The 18,867-nt window shown below is 50.9% G+C and overlaps 1 protein-coding gene across 1 annotated transcript in view; it reads right to left on the bottom strand.

Annotated features, from left to right (window-relative positions):
* The window catches only part of LOC129714988 (pecanex-like protein 3), a gene marked incomplete at its 5' end in the record, with an annotated part of 47,200 nt that extends 28,653 nt beyond the window's left edge, over positions 1-18,547 (bottom strand). Inside the window, 9 exons of the mRNA XM_055664793.1 lie at positions 1-26; positions 1,643-1,734; positions 3,489-3,599; positions 4,783-4,954; positions 7,784-7,816; positions 9,689-9,842; positions 11,417-11,577; positions 16,092-16,227; positions 18,429-18,547. The exon at positions 1-26 is cut by the window's left edge and continues 84 nt beyond it. Coding sequence (XP_055520768.1) covers positions 1-26; positions 1,643-1,734; positions 3,489-3,599; positions 4,783-4,954; positions 7,784-7,816; positions 9,689-9,842; positions 11,417-11,577; positions 16,092-16,227; positions 18,429-18,547 — 1,004 coding nt within the window. The remainder of the gene's footprint in view (positions 27-1,642; positions 1,735-3,488; positions 3,600-4,782; positions 4,955-7,783; positions 7,817-9,688; positions 9,843-11,416; positions 11,578-16,091; positions 16,228-18,428) is intronic.
* Positions 18,548-18,867: the final 320 nt, after the last annotated feature.

Below are 18,867 nucleotides of genomic sequence, written 5' to 3'. Positions count from 1 at the left end.
GGCACGTGCTGGGGCTCCCATGGGACCTGCGGGCGGACAGGGAGAGTGGGGGGAGGGGAGAGGGGAGAGGGGAGAGGGAGGAGAGGGGAGGAGGAGGGGGGAGGGGGGAGGGGGGGGGAGGGGGGGGGGGAGGGGGGAGGAGGGGGGGGGGGGGGGGAGGGGAGGAGGGGGAGAGGGGGAGAGGGGGAGAGGGGGAGAGGGAAAAGGGGGTAGGAGAGGGGGAGGGAGAGGGGAGAGAGACGGGGGGGGAGGGGGAGGGGGAGAGGGGGGAGAGGGGGGGAGGAGAGGGGAGGGGGAGAGGGGGGGGGGGGGGAGGGGGGAGGGGGAGGGGGGAGGGGGGGAGGGGGGAGGGGGGGGGGGGGGGGGGGGGGGGGGAGAGGGGGGGGGAGGGGAGGGGAGAGGGGGAGGGGGGGAGAGGGGGAGGGGGAGGGGGGGGGAGGGGGGAGGGGGGGGGAGGGGGGAGGGGGGAGGGGGGGGGGGGGGGGGGGGGGGGGGGGGGGGGGGGGGGGGGGGGGGGAGGGGGGGGGGGGGAGGGGGGAGGGGGGGGGGGAGGGGGGGGGGGGGGGGGGGGGGGGGGAGAGAGAGGGAAGGGGGGGAGAGGGGAAGAGGGGGAGGAGGGGAGAGGGGGAGAGGGAGAGGGGAGAGGGGGAGAGGGGGAGAGGGGAGAGGGAGAGGGGAGAGAGGGAGAGAGACAGGGTGAGAGGGGGGGAGAGACAGAGAGGAGGAGAGGGACAGGGGGGAGAGGGGGAGAGGGGAGAGGGGGAGAGGGGGAGAGGGGGAGGGGGAGGGGGGAGGGGGGAGGAGGGGGAGGAGGGGGGGGGAGGGGAGAGGGGGAGAGGGGGAGGGGGGGGGGGGAGAGAGGGGAGGGAGAGGGGGAGAGAGGGAGAGGGGGAGAGAGAGGGAAAGAGAGAGAGGGAGGAGAGGGAGAGAGAGAGAGGGAGGGGGAGAGGGAGAGAAGGAGAGAGGGGGAGAGGGGGGGAGAGAGGAGAGAGAGGGGAGGAGGGGGAGAGAGGGGAGAGGGGAGGGTGGGGAGAGAGGGGAGAGGGGAGAGGGGGCATTATTAGAGAGGAGGGGGAGAGGGGGAGGGGAGGGAGAGGGGGGAGAGAGGAGGGAGAGGGGAGAGAGGGGGAGGGGAGAGGGGGAGAGGGGGAGAGAGGGGAGAGGGAGAGAGAGGGGAGAGAGAGGGGAGAGAGGGGAGAGGGAGAGAGGGAGAGATGGGAGAGGGAGAGGGGGAGAGGGGGAGGAGGGGGAATGCGAAGGCCAGAGAGGGGGAAGAGAGGGAAAGAGGGAGGGGGGGGGAGAGAGGTAGAAATGGGGGGAGAGAGAGAGAGAAGGAAGAAAGGGAAGGGGAATGAGAGGTGTGGGGGGGAGGGTAGATTAGAGGTGGGGGGGGGAGAAGAGAGGGGAAGGGAGGGAGAGAGAGGGGGGGGGGAGAGGGGAAGAGAAAGGGGTGCGGGAGAGGGAGAGAGAAGATGGAAAACGTGGGGGAGGGGGAGGGAGAGGAAGCACAACGATGAAAATAAATGTGATCAGTTTGATGTTCACTCGTCCCAAATAGTCCGTTTCTCCGCCCTTTCTCTTCTCGGTTGCCCCCCCCAACCCCCCCCCCCCCCCTCCCCCCCTCACGCCCCCGTTCCCCTACCTTAACGGCGCCGAAACAGAATCCGTACAGGAGCGCGGCGACCAGCAGACTGCGCACAACGCTGTACAGCGCCGACACGGGGCTGGTCGTGGCTGTGGAGAGGAAGAGACAGGCGTGAGTCATCGAAGCATAAGACTGACATACTCCGAGGCCATTCAGCCCTTCCAGCCGGCACCGCCACTCAATATGATCACGGCCCACCGTCCACAATCAGTACCCCGTTCCTGCTTTTTCTCCCCATATATCCCTTGATTCCGTTGGCCCTAAGAGCTAAACTCTAACTCTCCCTCTTGAAAACATCCAATGAATCGCATTTTGAATTTCGCCGAGAATGTGGCAGAGAATTCCACAGATTCACAGCTCTCTGGGTGGAAAAGTTTTTCCTCATCTCAGTTACAAATAGCCGACCCCTTATTCTTAAACTGTGTGTGTGTGTGTGTGTGTGTGTGTGTGTGTGTGTGTGTGTGTGTGTGTGTGTGTGTGTGTGTGTGTGTGTGTGTGTGTGTGTGTGTGTGTGTGTGTGTGTGGTGTGTGTGTGTGTGTGTGTGTGTGTGTGTGTGTGTGTGTGTGTGTGTGTGTGTGTGTGTATGTGGCTGAAATAGCTACTTTTATAACTACTAAACCAGGTTCGCTTCTTAATAAACAGACACCACACAAACTGTTTGGTAGACCAGTTCAAAACTTTAGTTAACGTCGTCCGATGGAAGGGAGCGAGAATTCCAGCTAAGTGACCAATGTAGACACTTCACTGTGCTCGGCCACCTTCTCCAAACAACAGAATTACATTGCCTTAAATAGGGTTTTTTTTGTCCCCTTAGCACATTCCACAGACATTAGTCATGGTCAGAGGTTCAGGAAAAGGTTTCCACAGAATGCATCACATCAAACCTTGTGTTTACATGGTACAAGATATACATTGGCCATTTGCTTTAGGTCATGTTATCTCCAAAGAGACCACCCTAGCTCTTTTCGCTGCTTCCTCTCTGTCACTTGGTCCCTCATAAACATAGGCCATTTGTTTACAAAGATGTGACTAGCTATGTCTCTCTTCCTTTATTGCCTCCTCCCCCATAAACATTGGTCATTTGATTTATGGCATCTTAGAAACATAGAAACATAGAAATTAGGTGCAGGAGTAGGCCATTCGGCCCTTCGAGCCTGCACCACCATTCAATATGATCATGGCTGATCATCCAACTCAGTATCCCGTACCTGCCTTCTCTCCATACCCACTGATCCCCTTAGCCACAAGGGCCACATCTAACTCCCTCTTAAATATAGCCAATGAACTGTGGCCTCAACTACCCTCTGTGGCAGAGAGTTCCAGAGATTCACCACTCTCTGTGTGAAAAAAGTTCTTCTCATCTCGGTTTTAAAGGATTTCCCCTTTATCCTTAAGCTGTGACCCCTTGTCCTGGACTTCCCCAACATCGGGAACAATCTTCCTGCATCTAGCCTGTCCAACCCCTTAAGAAGTGCACAGAAGTGAGAGAGTTTTCGCTGCTTCCTCTCTGTCACTTGGTCCCTCATAAACATAGGCCATTTGTTTACAAAGATGTGACTGGCTATTTCTCTCTTCCTTTATTGCCTCCTCCCCCATAAACATTGGCCATTTGGTTTATGGCATCTTACTTCAAAGATATCTCTCTAGCTTCTTCTCTGCCTGTCACTTGGGAGACAATGTTATAGTATTTTTTATCTCACGCACCCGCAACCTGAGGCAAGCCTAATTTGACACTAAATACAAGCTGTAAGCTAGCCCAGAAACCAATTTAATATCTTCTTATAGTTTTAACTAAAATTCGGCTTCATCGTGGCTGCAGTCGGTATGTGTGTCTCAACCTACCAGTGCCCCCGAACGCGTGCATGTCCAGCTGCTCCAACAGGTACATGAAGAAGGTGTTGACTTGAGGCATGAGGCCCAGCAGGAAAATGGCGGGGAAACACAGGGTGAATACTGCAAGGAAAACAACACACATCTTGTCAACCAGCAGATGCACAGAAGTGAGAGAGTTTGCTTATTTGGGGGGGGGATAGTGGGGGGCAACTGGAAGAGAAATCAAAATTAAAATTGTCCTTAAAAAGAGAAACACTCAGCAAGCGTAGCAGTGGAGTTACATAGAAACATAGAAATTAGGTGCAGGAGTAGGCCATTCGGCCCTTCGAGCCTGCACCGCCATTCAATATGATCATGGCTGATCATCCAACTCAGTATCCCGTACCTGCCTTCTCTCCATACCCTCTGATCCCACAAGGGCCACATCTAACTCCCTCTTAAATATAGCCAATGAAACTGTGTGGCCTCAAAATACCCTCTGTGGCAGAGAGTTCCAGAGATTCACCACTCTCTGTGTGAAAAAAAGTTCTCATCATCTCGGTTTTTAAAGGATTTCCCCCTTATCCTTAAGCTGTGACCCCTTGTCCTGGACTTCCCCAACCATCGGGAACAATCTTCCTGCATCTAGCCTGTCCAACCCCTTAAGAATTTTAAGTAATTGAACTGTGTGGCCTCAACTATTGAATTGAATTGAATTTCCTTTATTGTCATTCAGACCTTACGGTCTGAACGAAATTTCGTGCCTGCAGTCATACATACAATGATACAATAATAACAACAATAAACACAAATTAACTTCCACCACAGTGAGTCCTCCAAACACCTCCTCACTGTGGTGGAGGCAAAAATCTTAGGGTTGTAGTCTCTCCCTCTGCTCCCTCTGCGCTGAGGCAATTCCCCACCGGGCGATGGTATGAACAGTCTGTGGCAGAGAGTTCCAGAGATTCACCACACTCTGTGTGAAAAAAGTTCTCATCATCTCGGTTTTAAAGGATCTCCCCTCTTCCTGCATCTAGCCTGTCCAACCCCTTAAGAATTTTGTAAGTTTCTATAAGATCCCCTCTCAATCTTCTAAATTCTAGAGAGTATAAACCAAGTCTATCCAGTCTTTCTTCATAAGACCGTCCTGACATCCCAGGAATCAGTCTGGTGAACCGTCTCTGCACTCCCTCTATGGCAATAATGTCCTTCCTCAGATTTGGAGACCAAAACTGTACGCAATACTCCAGATCCCCTCTCAATCTCCTAAGCAGTTGGGATAACACTCGGGGAAAACCATTGGAAAGTCGGGCAAGGTACTTACCGACGACCACATCCCGGGCACAGGCAAAGGACTGGGCAGAGAAGAGGGTGATGCCGTACAGGCTGATGGGCTGCAGGTGGGCGCTCTGGCTGGCAAAGTCGGAGACCCAGATCAGCGCGCAGCACAGGCAGAAGTAGACGGGCCGGCTGTAGGCGATGATCCAGTTATGGCCCTGTGTGCGGGGGAGAGAGAGAGGAGTCACGTCAGAACTCACAAGCTCACACTCGTTGTCACCTGCGCCAGTTGAGGCGCAGTGATATTTGAGTTCCCAAACAGCCATACTAAGTGAAAAACAAAAACACACACACACACACACACACACACACACACACAGCCACGTCGACATCAACATCAACATCCACCACAGAGGATTCCACATTCCTCACTGTGATGGAAGGCGATCTTTGTCCTTTGTTATTTAATCACTCCTGAAGACATATCTATTCTCCATGGCCTTTGTAGACCAGTGAGGTGTTGAATTGTTTATTAACTTTATTTGCTTGGTTTTGCTGCGTTGTTCGTACTTGTGTTTTATGTTTTTTTAATTTATTGTTTGGATTTTTGTATGTAATTTATGTGCCTCGTGTTAGTTGTATGTTCTGTTGTTCTGCCTGTTTTATGATGTCTTGCTTGTTTTCTTTTTTTAAAGTTATTATTTTTTAAAGTTATTATTATTATTATTATTTAATATCTGTCAACCCCTACTGTGCAGTGTCTACCATTCAGTGGTGGCCAGTGCTCTGTTTTTTGCTGTGGCCTGTTGGGGAGAAGGCGCCCGAATAGCGGACAAAAACAGACTGGATAAGCTGATCAGGAAGGCCGGTTCAGTGGTTGGGGCAGAGCAACTAACGGTCAAGCAGGTGGCAGAGGCCAGAACTCTGAAAAAAACTAGGCTCAATAATGACCAACCCCACTCACCCACTCCACGCCCTGAAGGTGATCAAGTGCAGCATCTTCAGTCAGAGACTGATTGCACCAATGTGCAAAACGGAGAGACATAGGAAGTCTTGTATACCAGCTGCTGTAAGGTTTTATAATGCACAAAAATTTTAACTTATTATGTATTGAAGATATCTGTTGAAATGTGTGGTGTTATGTCTGTCTTGAAGCTGTTGTGGCACTGTAATTTCCTGTAAAGGATTATTAAAGGTTATTCTCTCTCTCTTGTTCACCCTGAGCCCTCGGCACTTCCACGGTCCACTCTTGTAGGGATGATGGAGACTCCAGCGTTGGGACGGATCGGAACACTCAATAGACAATAGACAATAGGTGCAGGAGTAGAGGCCATTTGGCCCTTCGAGCCAGCACCGCCATTCAATGTGATCATCCCCAATCAGTACCCCGTTCCTGCCTTCTCCCCTGACTCCGCTATTTGTAACAGCCTCTCTCTTGAAAGCATCCAGGGAACCTGCCTCCACCGCCCTCCGAGGCAGAGAATTCCACAGACTCACCACTCTCTGTGAGAAAAAGTGTTTCCTCGTCTCCGTTCTAAATGGCCGACCCCTTATTCTTAAACTGTGTGGCCCCTGGTTCTGGACTCCCCCAACATCGGGAACGTGTTTCCTGCCTCTAGCGTGTCCAAGCCCTTAACAATCTTATATGTTTCAATGAGATCCCCTCTCATCATTCTAAACTCCACAGAGTGTACAAGCCCACAGCCGCTCCATTCTCTCAGCATATGACAGTCCCTCCACCCCGGGAATTAACCTTGTATACGCTGGGCTCCCTCAATAGCAAGAATGTCCTTCCTCAAATTAGGGGACCAAAACTGCACACAATACTCCAGGTGTGGTCTCACTAGGGTTCTGTACAACTGCAGAAGGGCCTCTTTGCTCCTATACTCGATTTCTCTTGTTATAAAGGCCAACATGCCATTCGCTTTCTTCACTGCCTGCTGTACCTGCATGCTTACTTTCATAGACTGATGTACAAGGACCCCCAGATCCCCTTTTCAGAACTTGACGCCATTTAGATAGTAATCTGCCTTCCTGTTTTTGCTACTAAAACCTCACATTTACCCGCATTAAACTTCATCTGCCATGCATCTGCCCACTCCCCCAACCTGTCCAAGTCACCCTGCATTCTCATAGCATCCTCCTCACAGTTCACACTGCCGCCCAGCTTTGGGTCATCTGCAAATTTGCTAATTGTTACTTTGAATCCCTTCATCCAAATCATTGATGTATATTGTAAATAGCTGGTGGTCCCAGCACCGACTGTACTCCACTAGTTCTGCCATCCCGGGAATTAACCTGGTGAACCTACGCTGGGATCCCTCAATAGCAAGAATGTCCTTCCTCGAATTAGGGGACCAAAACTGCACACAATACTCCAGGTGTGGTCTCACTAGGGCCCTGTACAACTGCAGAAGGACCTCTTTGCTCCTATACTCGACTCCTCTTGTTATGAAGGCCAACAGGCCATTCGCTTCCTTCACTGCCTGCTGTACCTGCATGCTTAGTTTCATGTTACTTTGAATCCCTTCATCCAAATCATTGATGTACATTGTAAATAGCTGGTGGTCCCAGCACCGACCGAGCCTTTCCTGATGAACCTGTGCTGCAAGCGCTCAATAGCGGAGAGGGCGGAGATGAACTGATTCTTGATTAGTGCGGGTGTCCGGGGTTATGGGGAGACAGAGGCGGAGAGGCAAAGATAGATCAGCCGTGATTGAATGGCGGAGTATACTTAATGGTCCGAAAAGGCCTAACTCTGCGCCTAGAACATCTGACCTTTAGAAACATAGAAATTAGGTGCAGGAGTAGAGAGGCCATTCGGCCCTTCGAGCCTGCACCGCCATTCAATATGATCATGGCTGATCATCCAACTCAGTATCCCGTACCTGCCTTCTCTCCATACCCCCTGATCCCCTTAGCCAGAAGGGCCACATCTAACTCCCTCTTAAATATAGCCAATGAACTGTGTGGCCTCAACTACCCTCTGTGGCAGAGAGTTCCAGAGATTCACCACTCTCTGTGTGAAAAAAGTTCGGAGTACTCACGTGCATGGGAGAGGCTGCATCAGGTTGAACACTCTGCAGGATAAACACACACAGCATGGTCAGTTAAAGTGGTCTCATACAGCAGCCAGCCTCGTATAGACTGGAAGTGCCGGAGACGAGAAGGGAGCTCTTCACCTCCCCTCCCGTCAGTGGGATCCCGACCCCGAAACGTCGCCGAACCCCCCCATTTCTCCACAGATGCTGCCCGTTACTCCAGCTCTCTGTGCCCATCCTCGGGATGAACCAGCACCTGCAGTTCCCTGCTCCCCCACAATCCGCCCCCATCTGTGCGATGGCATTCGGGGGAGAGCTGGCGAGGGGCGGGTATCATTATTAGACAGAGTGGCATCATTAAAACAAGTGGTAAAGTGGCTTAGTAGAGGGCAGAGGTGAACGGCTCGATTGTAATCACGTGTGCTCTTTCCGACCCCATTCCGAATCCGAATCCGAATCCGCCCTCTCTGTCCTGGGCCTCCTCCATGGCCAGAGTGAGCACCACCAGTAATTGGAGGGGCAGCACATCAGTCTGAAAAAGGGTTACACAGAAAAGCTGGAGAAACTCAGCGGGTGCAGCAGCATCTATGGAGCGAAGGAAATAGGCAACGTTTCAGGCCGAAACCCTTCTTCAGACTGATCGGGGGTGGGGGTAGGTGGGGACAAGAAAGGGAAAAGGAGGAGTAGCCCGAAGGCTGGGGGATGGGAGGAGACAGCAGGGGGACTGAGGAAGGGGAGGAGACAGCAAGGACTAACAAAATTGGGAGAATTCGATGTTCATGCCCCGGGGGGGCAAACTCCCCAAACGGAATACGAGGTGCTGTTCCTCCAATTTCCGGTGCTGCTCGCTGTGGCCATGGAGGAGACCCAGGACAGAGAGGTCGGAGGCGGAGTGGGAGGGGGAGTTGAAGTGCTGAGCCACCGGGAGGTCAGCTTGGTTATTGCGGACCGAGCGGAGGTAGTCTGAAAAAGGGTTTCGGCCCGAAACGTTGCCTATTTCCTTCGCTCCATAGATGCTGCTGCACCCGCTGAGTTTCTCCAGCACTTTGGTCTTTCTGCCTGAAAAGAGTTTCCTCGTCTCCGTTCTAAATGGCTTACCCCTTATTCTTAAACTGTGTGTGTGTAGTCTGGACTCCTCCAACATCGGGATCATGTTCCCTGCCTCCAGCGTGTCCGAACCATTAACAATCTTATATGTTTCAATAAGATTCCCCCTCATCCTTCTAAACTCCACAGAGTGTACAAGCCCACAGCCGCTCCATTCTCTCAGCATATTCTACGCAGCGGCGGTGGAAAGCATCTTGTCCGGGAACATTACCATCTGGTTTGGGAATTGCTCTGCCAAGGACAAGAAGGCTCTGCAGAGAGTAGTGCGTTCGGCTGAACGCACTATGGGAACTTCACTCACCCCCCTGCAGGAACTATACAACAGGAGGTGCAACTCCAGAGCAAATAAAATCATGGGAGACCTCTTCCACCCCTGCAACGGACTGTTCCAGCCGCTACGGTCAGGCAAACGCCTCCGTTGCCATGCGGTGAGAACGGAGAGGTTGAGAAGGAGTTTCTTCCCAGAGGCCATTCGGACTGTAAACGCCTATCTCACCGGGGACTAACTCTACTGAACGTTTTTCCTTCCATTATTTATTATGTGTAAGAATATGTGTGTTATGATTGTGTTTATAGTTTGTTTGGTTGTTTTGTTGTTTGTCTTTTGCACAAAAGTCCGCGAGCATTGCCACTTTCATTTCACTGCACATCTGGTATGTGTATGTGACAAATAAACTTGACTTGACTTGACTTGACTCCCTCCATCCCGGGAATTAACCTGGTGAACCTACGCTGGGCTCCCCTCAATAGCGAGAATGTCCTTCCTCAAATGCCGCAGCCTCCGTTACAGACAGCACGCGTTACCTTCAGCAGCGAGTACTGGCAGCTGGCGATGACCAGGCAGAACTGGAAGACCCAGATGTCGCGGAAGAAGCCCTCCAGCAGCAGCATGAACCCCAGGAAGGCCACCAACGCCGCCAGCCCGACTGCAACCACGTTCTCCAAGGCCTGCCGGTTTCTGCAGGGGATGCACAGACGGGGGGAAATCAAATGAACAGCCGGCCACGCCAGGGAAGGAAAACAGGCTGGAAGAGCTCAATGATCCACCGGCAAGAGTTCAAATCTGGGGGACTCCCATGACCTTTCTGCCCTGGGCCTCCTCCGTTGTCAGAGTGAGGCCCACCGCAAATTTGGAGGAACAGCGCCTCATATTTCTCTTGGGCATCTTACGCCCCAGCGGTACGAACATCGACTTCTCTAACTTCAAGTAGCCCTGGCTTTCCCTCTCCCTCTCCCTCCCCTCCTCCTGCCCACCAGTTTCATCGTCTCCGACTACATTTCATCGCTGTTTGCTTTGCTTTAATGCATTTCGTTGTCTCTGTACTGTACACTGACAATGACAATTAAATTGAATCTGAATCTGTTGTTAACTTCTCCCAACGAACAACATAGAAACATAGAAATTAGGTGCAGGAGTAGAGGCCATTCGGCCCTTCGAGCCTGCACCGCCATTCAATATGATCATGGCTGATCATCCAAACTCAGTATCCCGTACCTGCCTTCTCTCCATACCCTCTGATCCCTTTAGCCACAAGGGCCACATCTAACTCCCTCTTAAATATAGCCAATGAACTGTGGCTTCAACTCTGTGGCAGAGAGTTCCAGAGATTCACCACTCTCTGTGTGAAAAAAAGTTCGTCTCATCTCGGTTTTAAAGGATTTTCCCCTTATCCTTAAGCTGTGACCCCTTGTCCTGGACTTCCCCAACATCGGGGACAATCTTCCTGCATCTAGCCTGTCCAACCCCTTAAGAATTTTGTAAGTTTCTATAAGATCCCCTCTCAATCCCCTAAATTCTAGAGAGTATAAACCAAGTCTATCCAGTCTTTCTTCATAAGACAGTCCTGACATCCCAGGAATCAGTCTGGTGAACCTTCTCTGTATTCCCTCTATGGCAATAATGTCCTTCCTCAGATTTGGAGACCAAAACTGTACGCAATACTCCAGGTGTGGTCTCACCAAGACCCTGTACAACTGCAGTAGAACCTCCCTGCAATTACAGCACGGAAACAGGCCATCTCGACCCTTCTAGTCCGTGCCGAACACATATTCTCCCCTAGTCCCATATACCTGCGCTCAGACCATAACCCTCCATTCCCTTCCCGTCCATATAACTATCCAATTTATTTTTAAATGATAAAAACGAACCTGCCTCCACCACCTTCACTGGAAGCTCATTCCACACAGTTACCACTCTCTGAGTAAAGAAGTTCCCCCTCAGATTCAGATTCAGATTCAATTTTAATTGTCATTGTCAGTGTACAGTACAGAGACAACGAAATGCATTTGAGACAACGAAATGCATTTAGAGACAACGAAAATGCATTTCGACATAGCAAACGAGTTACCCCTCATGTTACCCCTAAACTTCAGTCCCTTAATTCTCATGTCATGTCCCCTTGTTTGAATCTTCCCTACTCTCAGTGGGAAAAGCTTTTCCACGTCAACTCTGTAACTACTTTGGGATCCTTCACGGAGGGCGGGGGCGTGTGGAGGGCGGGGGCGTGCGGAGGGCGTGAGTGGAGGCCTCACCTGTCCAGCAGAGCGAGCAAGGCCAGTCGATCGTAGCGGATCCGCGTCCACTTCCAGGGCAGCAGCCAGAACTTGTAGTACTGCTTACTCCGGCTCTTCTCCTCGATCATCAGCGTGTTCTCCTGCGACTCGTGGAGCGACTCCTGATCCAGAAAATCCAACTGGGAATTTTTAGAAAGGGAGAGAGAGGCAGCTGCTTAGGATCACAGGAGTCATGCAGCGGGGGAAACAGGCCCTTCGGCCCAACTTGCGGTTCACCAGATTGGTCCCTGGGATGGCGGGACTGTCATACGAGGAAAGATTGAAAAGACTAGGCTTGTATTCTCTCTAGAATTTAGAAGATTGAGAGGGGATCTTATAGAAACTTACAAAATTCTTAAGGGGTTGGACAGGCTAGATGCAGGAAGATTGTTCCCGATGTTGGGGAAGTCCAGGACAAGGGGTCACAGCTTAAGGATAAAGGGGAAATCCTTTAAAACCGAGATGAGAAGAACTTTTTTCACGCAGAGAGTGGTGAATCTCTGGAACTCTCTGCCACAGAGGGTAGTTGAGGCCAGTTCATTGGCTATATTTAAGAGGGAGTTAGATGTGGCCCTTGTGGCTAAGGGGATCAGGGGGTATGGAGAGAAGGCAGGTACGGGATACTGAGTTGGATGATCAGCCATGATCATATTGAATGGCGGTGCAGGCTCGAAGGGCCGAATGGCCTACTCCTGCACCTAATTTCTATGTTTCTATGTCTATGTTTCTATTCACTGCAGTTTAGAAGGATGAGGGAGGGGGGATCTTATGGAAACATATAAGAAGTCCTAGTGCAGGAAGGACATGCTGGTCGGCATGCACTCGGTGGGCCGAAGGGCCTGTACAGCTCTAAGGAGCTCTTCACTGGAGTTTGGAAGGATGAGGGGGGTGGATCTTATACAAACATATAAAATTATAAAAGGACTGGACAAGCTAGATGCAGGAACAATGTTCCCAATGTGGGGCGAGTCCAGAACCAGGTGCCACACACAGTCTTAGAATTAAATGGAGGCCATTTAAGACTGAGGTGAGAAAAAACTTTTTGACCCAGTGTTGTGAATTTGTGGAATTTCCTGCCACAGAGGGCAGTGGAGGCCAAGTCACTGGATGGATTTAATAATAATAATAATCTTATTTATATAACACATTTTTAGTCAACTTGCATTGACCCCAAAGTGCTTCACATAATTACATTACATTTACACACAGGCAAAGGTGGGTGAAGTGTTTTGCCCCAAGGACACAACGACAGTGTGCACTCCAAGCGGGATTCGAACCGGCTACCTTCCGGTCGCCAGCCGAACACTTAGCCCATTGAGCCATCTGTCGTCCCTAAGAGAGATTTATTTAAGAGAGAGTTAGATCGAGCTCTAGGGGCTAGTGGAGTCAAGGGATATGGGAAGAAGGCAGGCACGGGTTATTGATATGGGACGATCAGCCATGATCACAATGAATGGCGGTGCTGGCCCGAAGGGCTGAATGGCCTCCTCCTGCACCTATTGCCTACCCTCAGAATAAAAGGACGTACCTTTAGAAACATAGAAACATAGAAAATAGGTGCAGGAGTAGAGGCCATTCGGCCCTTCGAGCCTGCACCGCCATTCGATATAATCATGGCTGATCATCCAACTCAGTATCCCATCCATGCCTTCTCTCCATACCCCCTGATCCCGTTAGCCACAAGGGCCACATCTAACTCCCTCTTAAATATAGCCAATTAACTGGCCTCAACTACCTTCTGTGGCAGAGAATTCCACAGATTCACCACTCTCTGTGTAAAAAAGGACCGAGATGAGGAGAAACTTTTCCACCCAGAGAGTTGTGAAACTGGCCATTTAGGACTGAGATGAGGAGAAACTTTTCCACCCAGAGAGTTATGAGTCTGTGGGATTTTCTGCCTCAGAAGGCGGCGGAGGCCGGTTCTCTGGATTTTTTTTTTCCAAGAGAGAGCTAGATAGGGCTCCTAAAGATAGCGGAGTCAGGGAGGAGACGGGGGGGAATTTCTTTAGCCAGAGGGTTCTATCTATAAAAACCCGGCTCTTGCAGTTTGATGGGTATCCCTTGCAAACACAAACCCTCCAGCTGAAGTATTGTACAACTTGAGGTAAAAAATAAATAAATAAATAAATAAATGGTATCAGGACCTGGTAACGGGAGGTAAAACAACAAAAACAGACTTGGTTGGTAGTCCCCTTTCTGCGGAGTTTAATGTTATAACAGAGCGATTGTTCCTATTTTCTTTTTCTTTCTTTTCTAGGGTTGACTTTCTCACTTTACTTCCTTCTCTAACTTCTTTCCTAAGGGGCTTTCTTTTCCCAACACTCTTGCACTTCACGACTCTTGCGCACTTTCTTTACGTTCTTTACTTCTATCTTTTTCTTGAAGCTCAAAAAAAAAAATGAAGGAAGCGGTACAAAAAATGTATTAAGATATACGTGTCGTGTAGTATTGTAATTTACCGTACTTCTAATAAAAATAAAATTTAAAAAATAAAAATAAATAAATAAAGAGAAACGTGAGGTAGTTGACTACCTCCAGGGACAAGGATTAGCCTCAGAATTAAAGGACGTACATTTGGAAAGGAGTCGAGGAAGAATTTCTTTAGTCTGAGGGTGGCAAGTCTGTGGAACTCATTGCCGCAGACACTGGTGGAGGCCAAATCATTGGGTGATGTTAACGCTAGGATTGACAGGTTCTTGAATATTAATGGGGCCTGTCCCACTTAGGCAATTTTTGGGGCAACTAACATTTTTCGGCAACAATGGCGACAATTTTTGCTGTCGTAGCTCGATGTAGATCTGGTCAGAGGTTGTCGCCAGTTTTCGAAGGTGAATTCCGTTCTAAACTAGTCCCGTGGCAGTCTCCTAAGCTTAATGGTGTCAAAGGTTATGGGGAGAAGGCAGGAGAATGGGGTCGAGAGGGAATGTATGAATGGCAGAGTAGATTCGATGGGCAGAATGGCCTGACTCTGCTCCCATGACTCATGGGGCCTGTCCCACTTAGGCGACTCTTTGGGCGACTGTCGGGGACTAGTTTTAATGGAATTCTGGCGACAACCTACGTCAACAAAAAATGGCGCGCCACGGTTGGCGAAAAATTTTCAACATGTTGAAAACTTTGCCCCAAAAAATCTCCTAAGTGGGACAGACTCATAACGAACACGAGCCAAATGGCTTAATTCAGCTCCTATGACTTATGAATATGAGCTCAAAGGACTAAGGTACACAACAATGCTGGAGAAACTCAGCGGGTGCAGCAGCATCTATGGAGCGAAGGAAATAGGCAACGTTTTGGGCCGAAACCCAGAAGGGTTTCGGCCCGAAACGTTGCCTATTTCCTTCAGGGTTTCGGGCCGAAATGTTGCCTATTTCCTTCAGGGTTTCGGGCCGAAACGTTGCCTATTTCCTTCAGGGTTTCGGGCCGAAACGTTGCCCATTTCCTTCAGTGTTTCGGGCCGAAACGTTGCCTATTTCCTTCAGTGTTTCGGGCCGAAACGTTGCCTATTTCCTTCAGTTTTTCGGGCCTGAAACGTTGCCTATTTCCTTCAGGGTTTCGGGCCGAAACGTTGCCTACTTCCTTCCGAGTTTCGAGCCGAAACGTTGCCTATTTCCTTCCGGTTTCGGGCCGAAAACGTTGCCTATTTCCTTCAGGGTTTCGGGCCGAAACGTTGCCTATTTCCTTCAGGGTTTCGGGCCGAAACGTTGCCTATTTCCTCCAGGGTTTCGGGCCGAAACGTTGCCTATTTCCTTCAGTTTTTCGGGCCTGAAACGTTGCCTATTTCCTTCAGGGTTTCGGGCCGAAACGTTGCCTATTTCCTTCAGGGTTTCTGGCCGAAACGTTGCCTATTTCCTTCAGGGTTTCGGGCCGAAACGTTGCCTATTTCCTTCAGTGTTTCGGGCCAAAACGTTGCCTATTTCCTTCAGTGTTTCTGGCCGAAACGTTGCCTATTTCCTTCAGTGTTTCGGGCCGAAACGTTGCCTATTTCCTTCAGGGTTTTGGGCCGAAACGTTGCCTATTTCCTTCAGGGTTTCGGGCCGAAACGTTGCCTATTTCCTTCAGTGTTTCGGGCCGAAACGTTGCCTATTTCCTTCAGTGTTTCGGGCCGAAACGTTGCCTATTTCCTTCAGGGTTTCGGGCCGAAACGTTGCCTATTTCCTTCAGTGTTTCGGGCCGAAACGTTGCCTATTTCCTTCAGGGTTTCGGCCCGAAACGTTGCCTATTTCCTTCAGGGTTTTGGGCCGAAACGTTGCCTATTTCCTTCAATGTTTCGGGCCGAAACGTTGCCTATTTCCTTCAGGGTTTCGGGCCGAAACGTTGCCTATTTCCTTCAGGGTTTCCGGCCGAAACGTTGCCTATTTCCTTCGCTCCATAGATGCTGCTGCACCCGCTGAGTTTCTCCAGCATTTTTGTCTACCTTCGATTTTCCAGCATCTGCGCAGTTCCTTCTTAAAAGCTCAAGGGACTAATTCTGCAACTACGATTTATTAACACGAGCGCGCGTGTGATGTAACACTCTTGAACCCCTGTAACGGTGGACTTGTTCAAACCGGAGCGATGGAATCCATCGGCCTAAGAAACCGCGGCAGGCGAAGGGCGGAAGGACGGGGGAAGGAAGGAGGATGGAAAACGCAGAGGCAGAGCTTTCGAACGTTACCTCCGGAATCTCCATCGGTACCCGGCGGACCTGCATTCCCTGGAGGACCACGGGCCGTGGCTGGAGGAGCGGCAACGCCGGGATCCCGTCCGGTGCGTCGGCGGACGTGAAGCTGGACGAGTGCGAATGGTGATCCCTACACACCCGATAAGACAAGAGAGGTCGAGCTCAGTCGAGTCCAGAAACCCGGTCCGACTCTCGTCAGCAGCGGCCTCTGCAGCCCGTCTGCGTTTTTATTATTTTTTGTCTACGTTTTTATGTAGTTTTTGTTTATTTTTTGTTGGGGTGTGTGTGTGTGGGGGGGGGGGGGGGGGGGTGGGGTGGGAGGGAGGGAGGGGGTAACTTTTAAATCTCTCCCTGCACGGGAGACCCGACCTTTTCTTTGTCGGGGGTCTCCGTTAGCGTTGGGGCTGCAACGAGGAGCGGCCTCCAACAGGAGAAGACCGGGGGCTCTGGTGCCGACTAATCACCTCACCGTCGCGGAGCTGGCCTAGTCCTGGGCGGGTGGAGCGGTGGTGGAGCGCCGCTGCTGCTGCGGCCCGACCTCCGGAGATTCGGAGGCTGCAACTGCGGGTCTGGCGGACGGCGGCACCGGGAGCCCGCGGGTCCCTGGAGGGAGACCGCTTTTCAGGGCTCCCGCAACGGCGACTTCTCCCGCCCGAGTTGCGGGGTCGAAGAGCTCCTGGAGCGGGGGCCTTACAGCACCGCCCCGCGCGGCTTGGAATGGCCGCGGGACTCTGCGAGCGCACGCCGGGGGCTCTAACACCAAGACCCGGTGTGCGACCTTGCATCACCCGGCGTGGCTTTAATGGCCGCGGGACAATCGCCATCGCCAGCCGGGGGCTTTGACTTTGACTCTGACATCGGGGAGGGGGGGAAGAGTGCAGTGGAGAGATACGTTTTTTTGGCCTTCCATCACAGCGATGTGATGGATGTTTATGTAAATTATGTTGTGTCTCGGGTCCATTTTGTTGGTAATGTATGGCTGCAGAAACGACATTTCGTTTGGACCTCAAGGGGTCCATATGACAAATAAATTGAATCTTGAATCTTGGGCTGACCAGTGATTCCCCCCACACTGAACACTACCCTCAGTGCTTCCACACCTCAAAACAACAACAAAAAGTTACCCGAACTAGAATTCCAAAATACCTGGGATGCGATGGTGTTGCCCCTTCCCCATCTGTACATGTGCGACTGCCATGATCATAATAATCATCGGGAGGAGAATGAGGAGAGCAGGGGAGAGATCAGACTTTGCCTTCCATCACAGTGAAGAGGACATTCGCTGTGATGGGATGTTTGTGTAAATTGTGTTGTGTCTTGGTTCTTCTTGTTTGTACGACTGCAGAAACCAAATTTTGTTTGAGCCTCTGGGTTCAAATGGCAACAAATAAATTGTGTTGTATTGTAATGAATGGCGGTGCTGGCTGGAAGGGCTGAATGGCCTACTCCGAGTGGCATCTATTTTCTATGTTTTTAGGAGGGCACATCATCCGAGGACGTACACTCCATAGAGGATAAATGGGGATCCTGTGGATAGGGTGAACTGTTTTAAATATCTGGGAGTCCACATCTCCGAGGATATGACATGGGCATCACACGCCTCAGCACTCGTGAGTAAGGCAAGGCAGCGCCTTTACCACCTCAGGCAATTGAGGAAATTTCAGAGTGTCACCAAGGATCCTCCAGTGCTTCTACGCAGCGGTGGTGGAAAGCATCTTGTCCGGGAACATTACCATCTGGTTTGGGAATTGCTCTGCCAAGGACAAGAAGGCTCTGCAGAGAGTAGTGCGTTCGGCCGAACGCACTATGGGAACTTCACTTGCCCCCCTGCAGGAACTATACATCAGGAGGTGCAACTCCAGAGTCAATAAAATCATGGGAGACCCCTTCCACCCCTGCAACGGACTGTTCCAGCTGCTACGGTCAGGCAAACGCCTCCGTTGCCATGCGGTGAGAACGGAGAGGTTGAGAAGGAGTTTCTTCCCAGAGGCCATTCGGACTGTAAACGCCTATCTCACCAGGGACTAACTCTACAGAACGTTTTTCCTTCCATTATTTATTATGTAAAAGAATATGTGTGTTATGATTGTGTTTATAGTTTGTTTGGTTGTTTTGTTGTTTGTCTTTTGCACAAAAGTCCGCGAGCATTGCCACTTTCATTTCACTGCACATCTCGTATGTGTATGTGACAAATAAACTTGACTTGACTTGACTATGTCTCGATGACTCGCACCTGTCCCTGCCTCCTGCATCTACTTTCTATGTTTCTACGCCACACGCTGTCTACTGCTGGGGACGCGGGCGGGCGGGCGAGCGGCTGGGTTAACTTGCCATGCATTGTTATTGATGTGCTCCAGGCTCACTTGCTGCCCCACTGGGTTCTCGTAGCCGCCTCCCGTCGGGCCAAACGTGTAGGATCTGCGGACTCCTGCGGGAGAGATTGAAGAGTTTTATTGTCAATGTCCCAGGTAGAAGAATGACATCCTTACTTGCAGCAGCACAACTAGAATATGTAGACATAGGACACTGTAAACCATATAACAAAGAGAGTTCAGTGCGTGTAAATCAGGCACCCTGTTAATTTGTGCTTATTGTGTGTTTTGTTATCTATATATTACTAAAAGTTTGATCTTGACCGCTTTTGGCCCACTGTGCTGCCATTTCCGAGAGAACGCCACCACCTACGGCCGTCATTACTCGCCATCTCGCTCAGATGGCCAGAAATTCTAGCTTCAAGTTCCTGGGAGTCAACATCTCCGATGACCAATCT

This window comes from Leucoraja erinacea, chromosome 44 (assembly GCF_028641065.1).
Source record: "Leucoraja erinacea ecotype New England chromosome 44, Leri_hhj_1, whole genome shotgun sequence".
Lineage (NCBI taxonomy): Eukaryota > Metazoa > Chordata > Chondrichthyes > Rajiformes > Rajidae > Leucoraja > Leucoraja erinaceus.
Note: the sequence above shows the minus strand (reverse complement) of the source record. Positions and strands in the feature narration are given on the sequence as shown.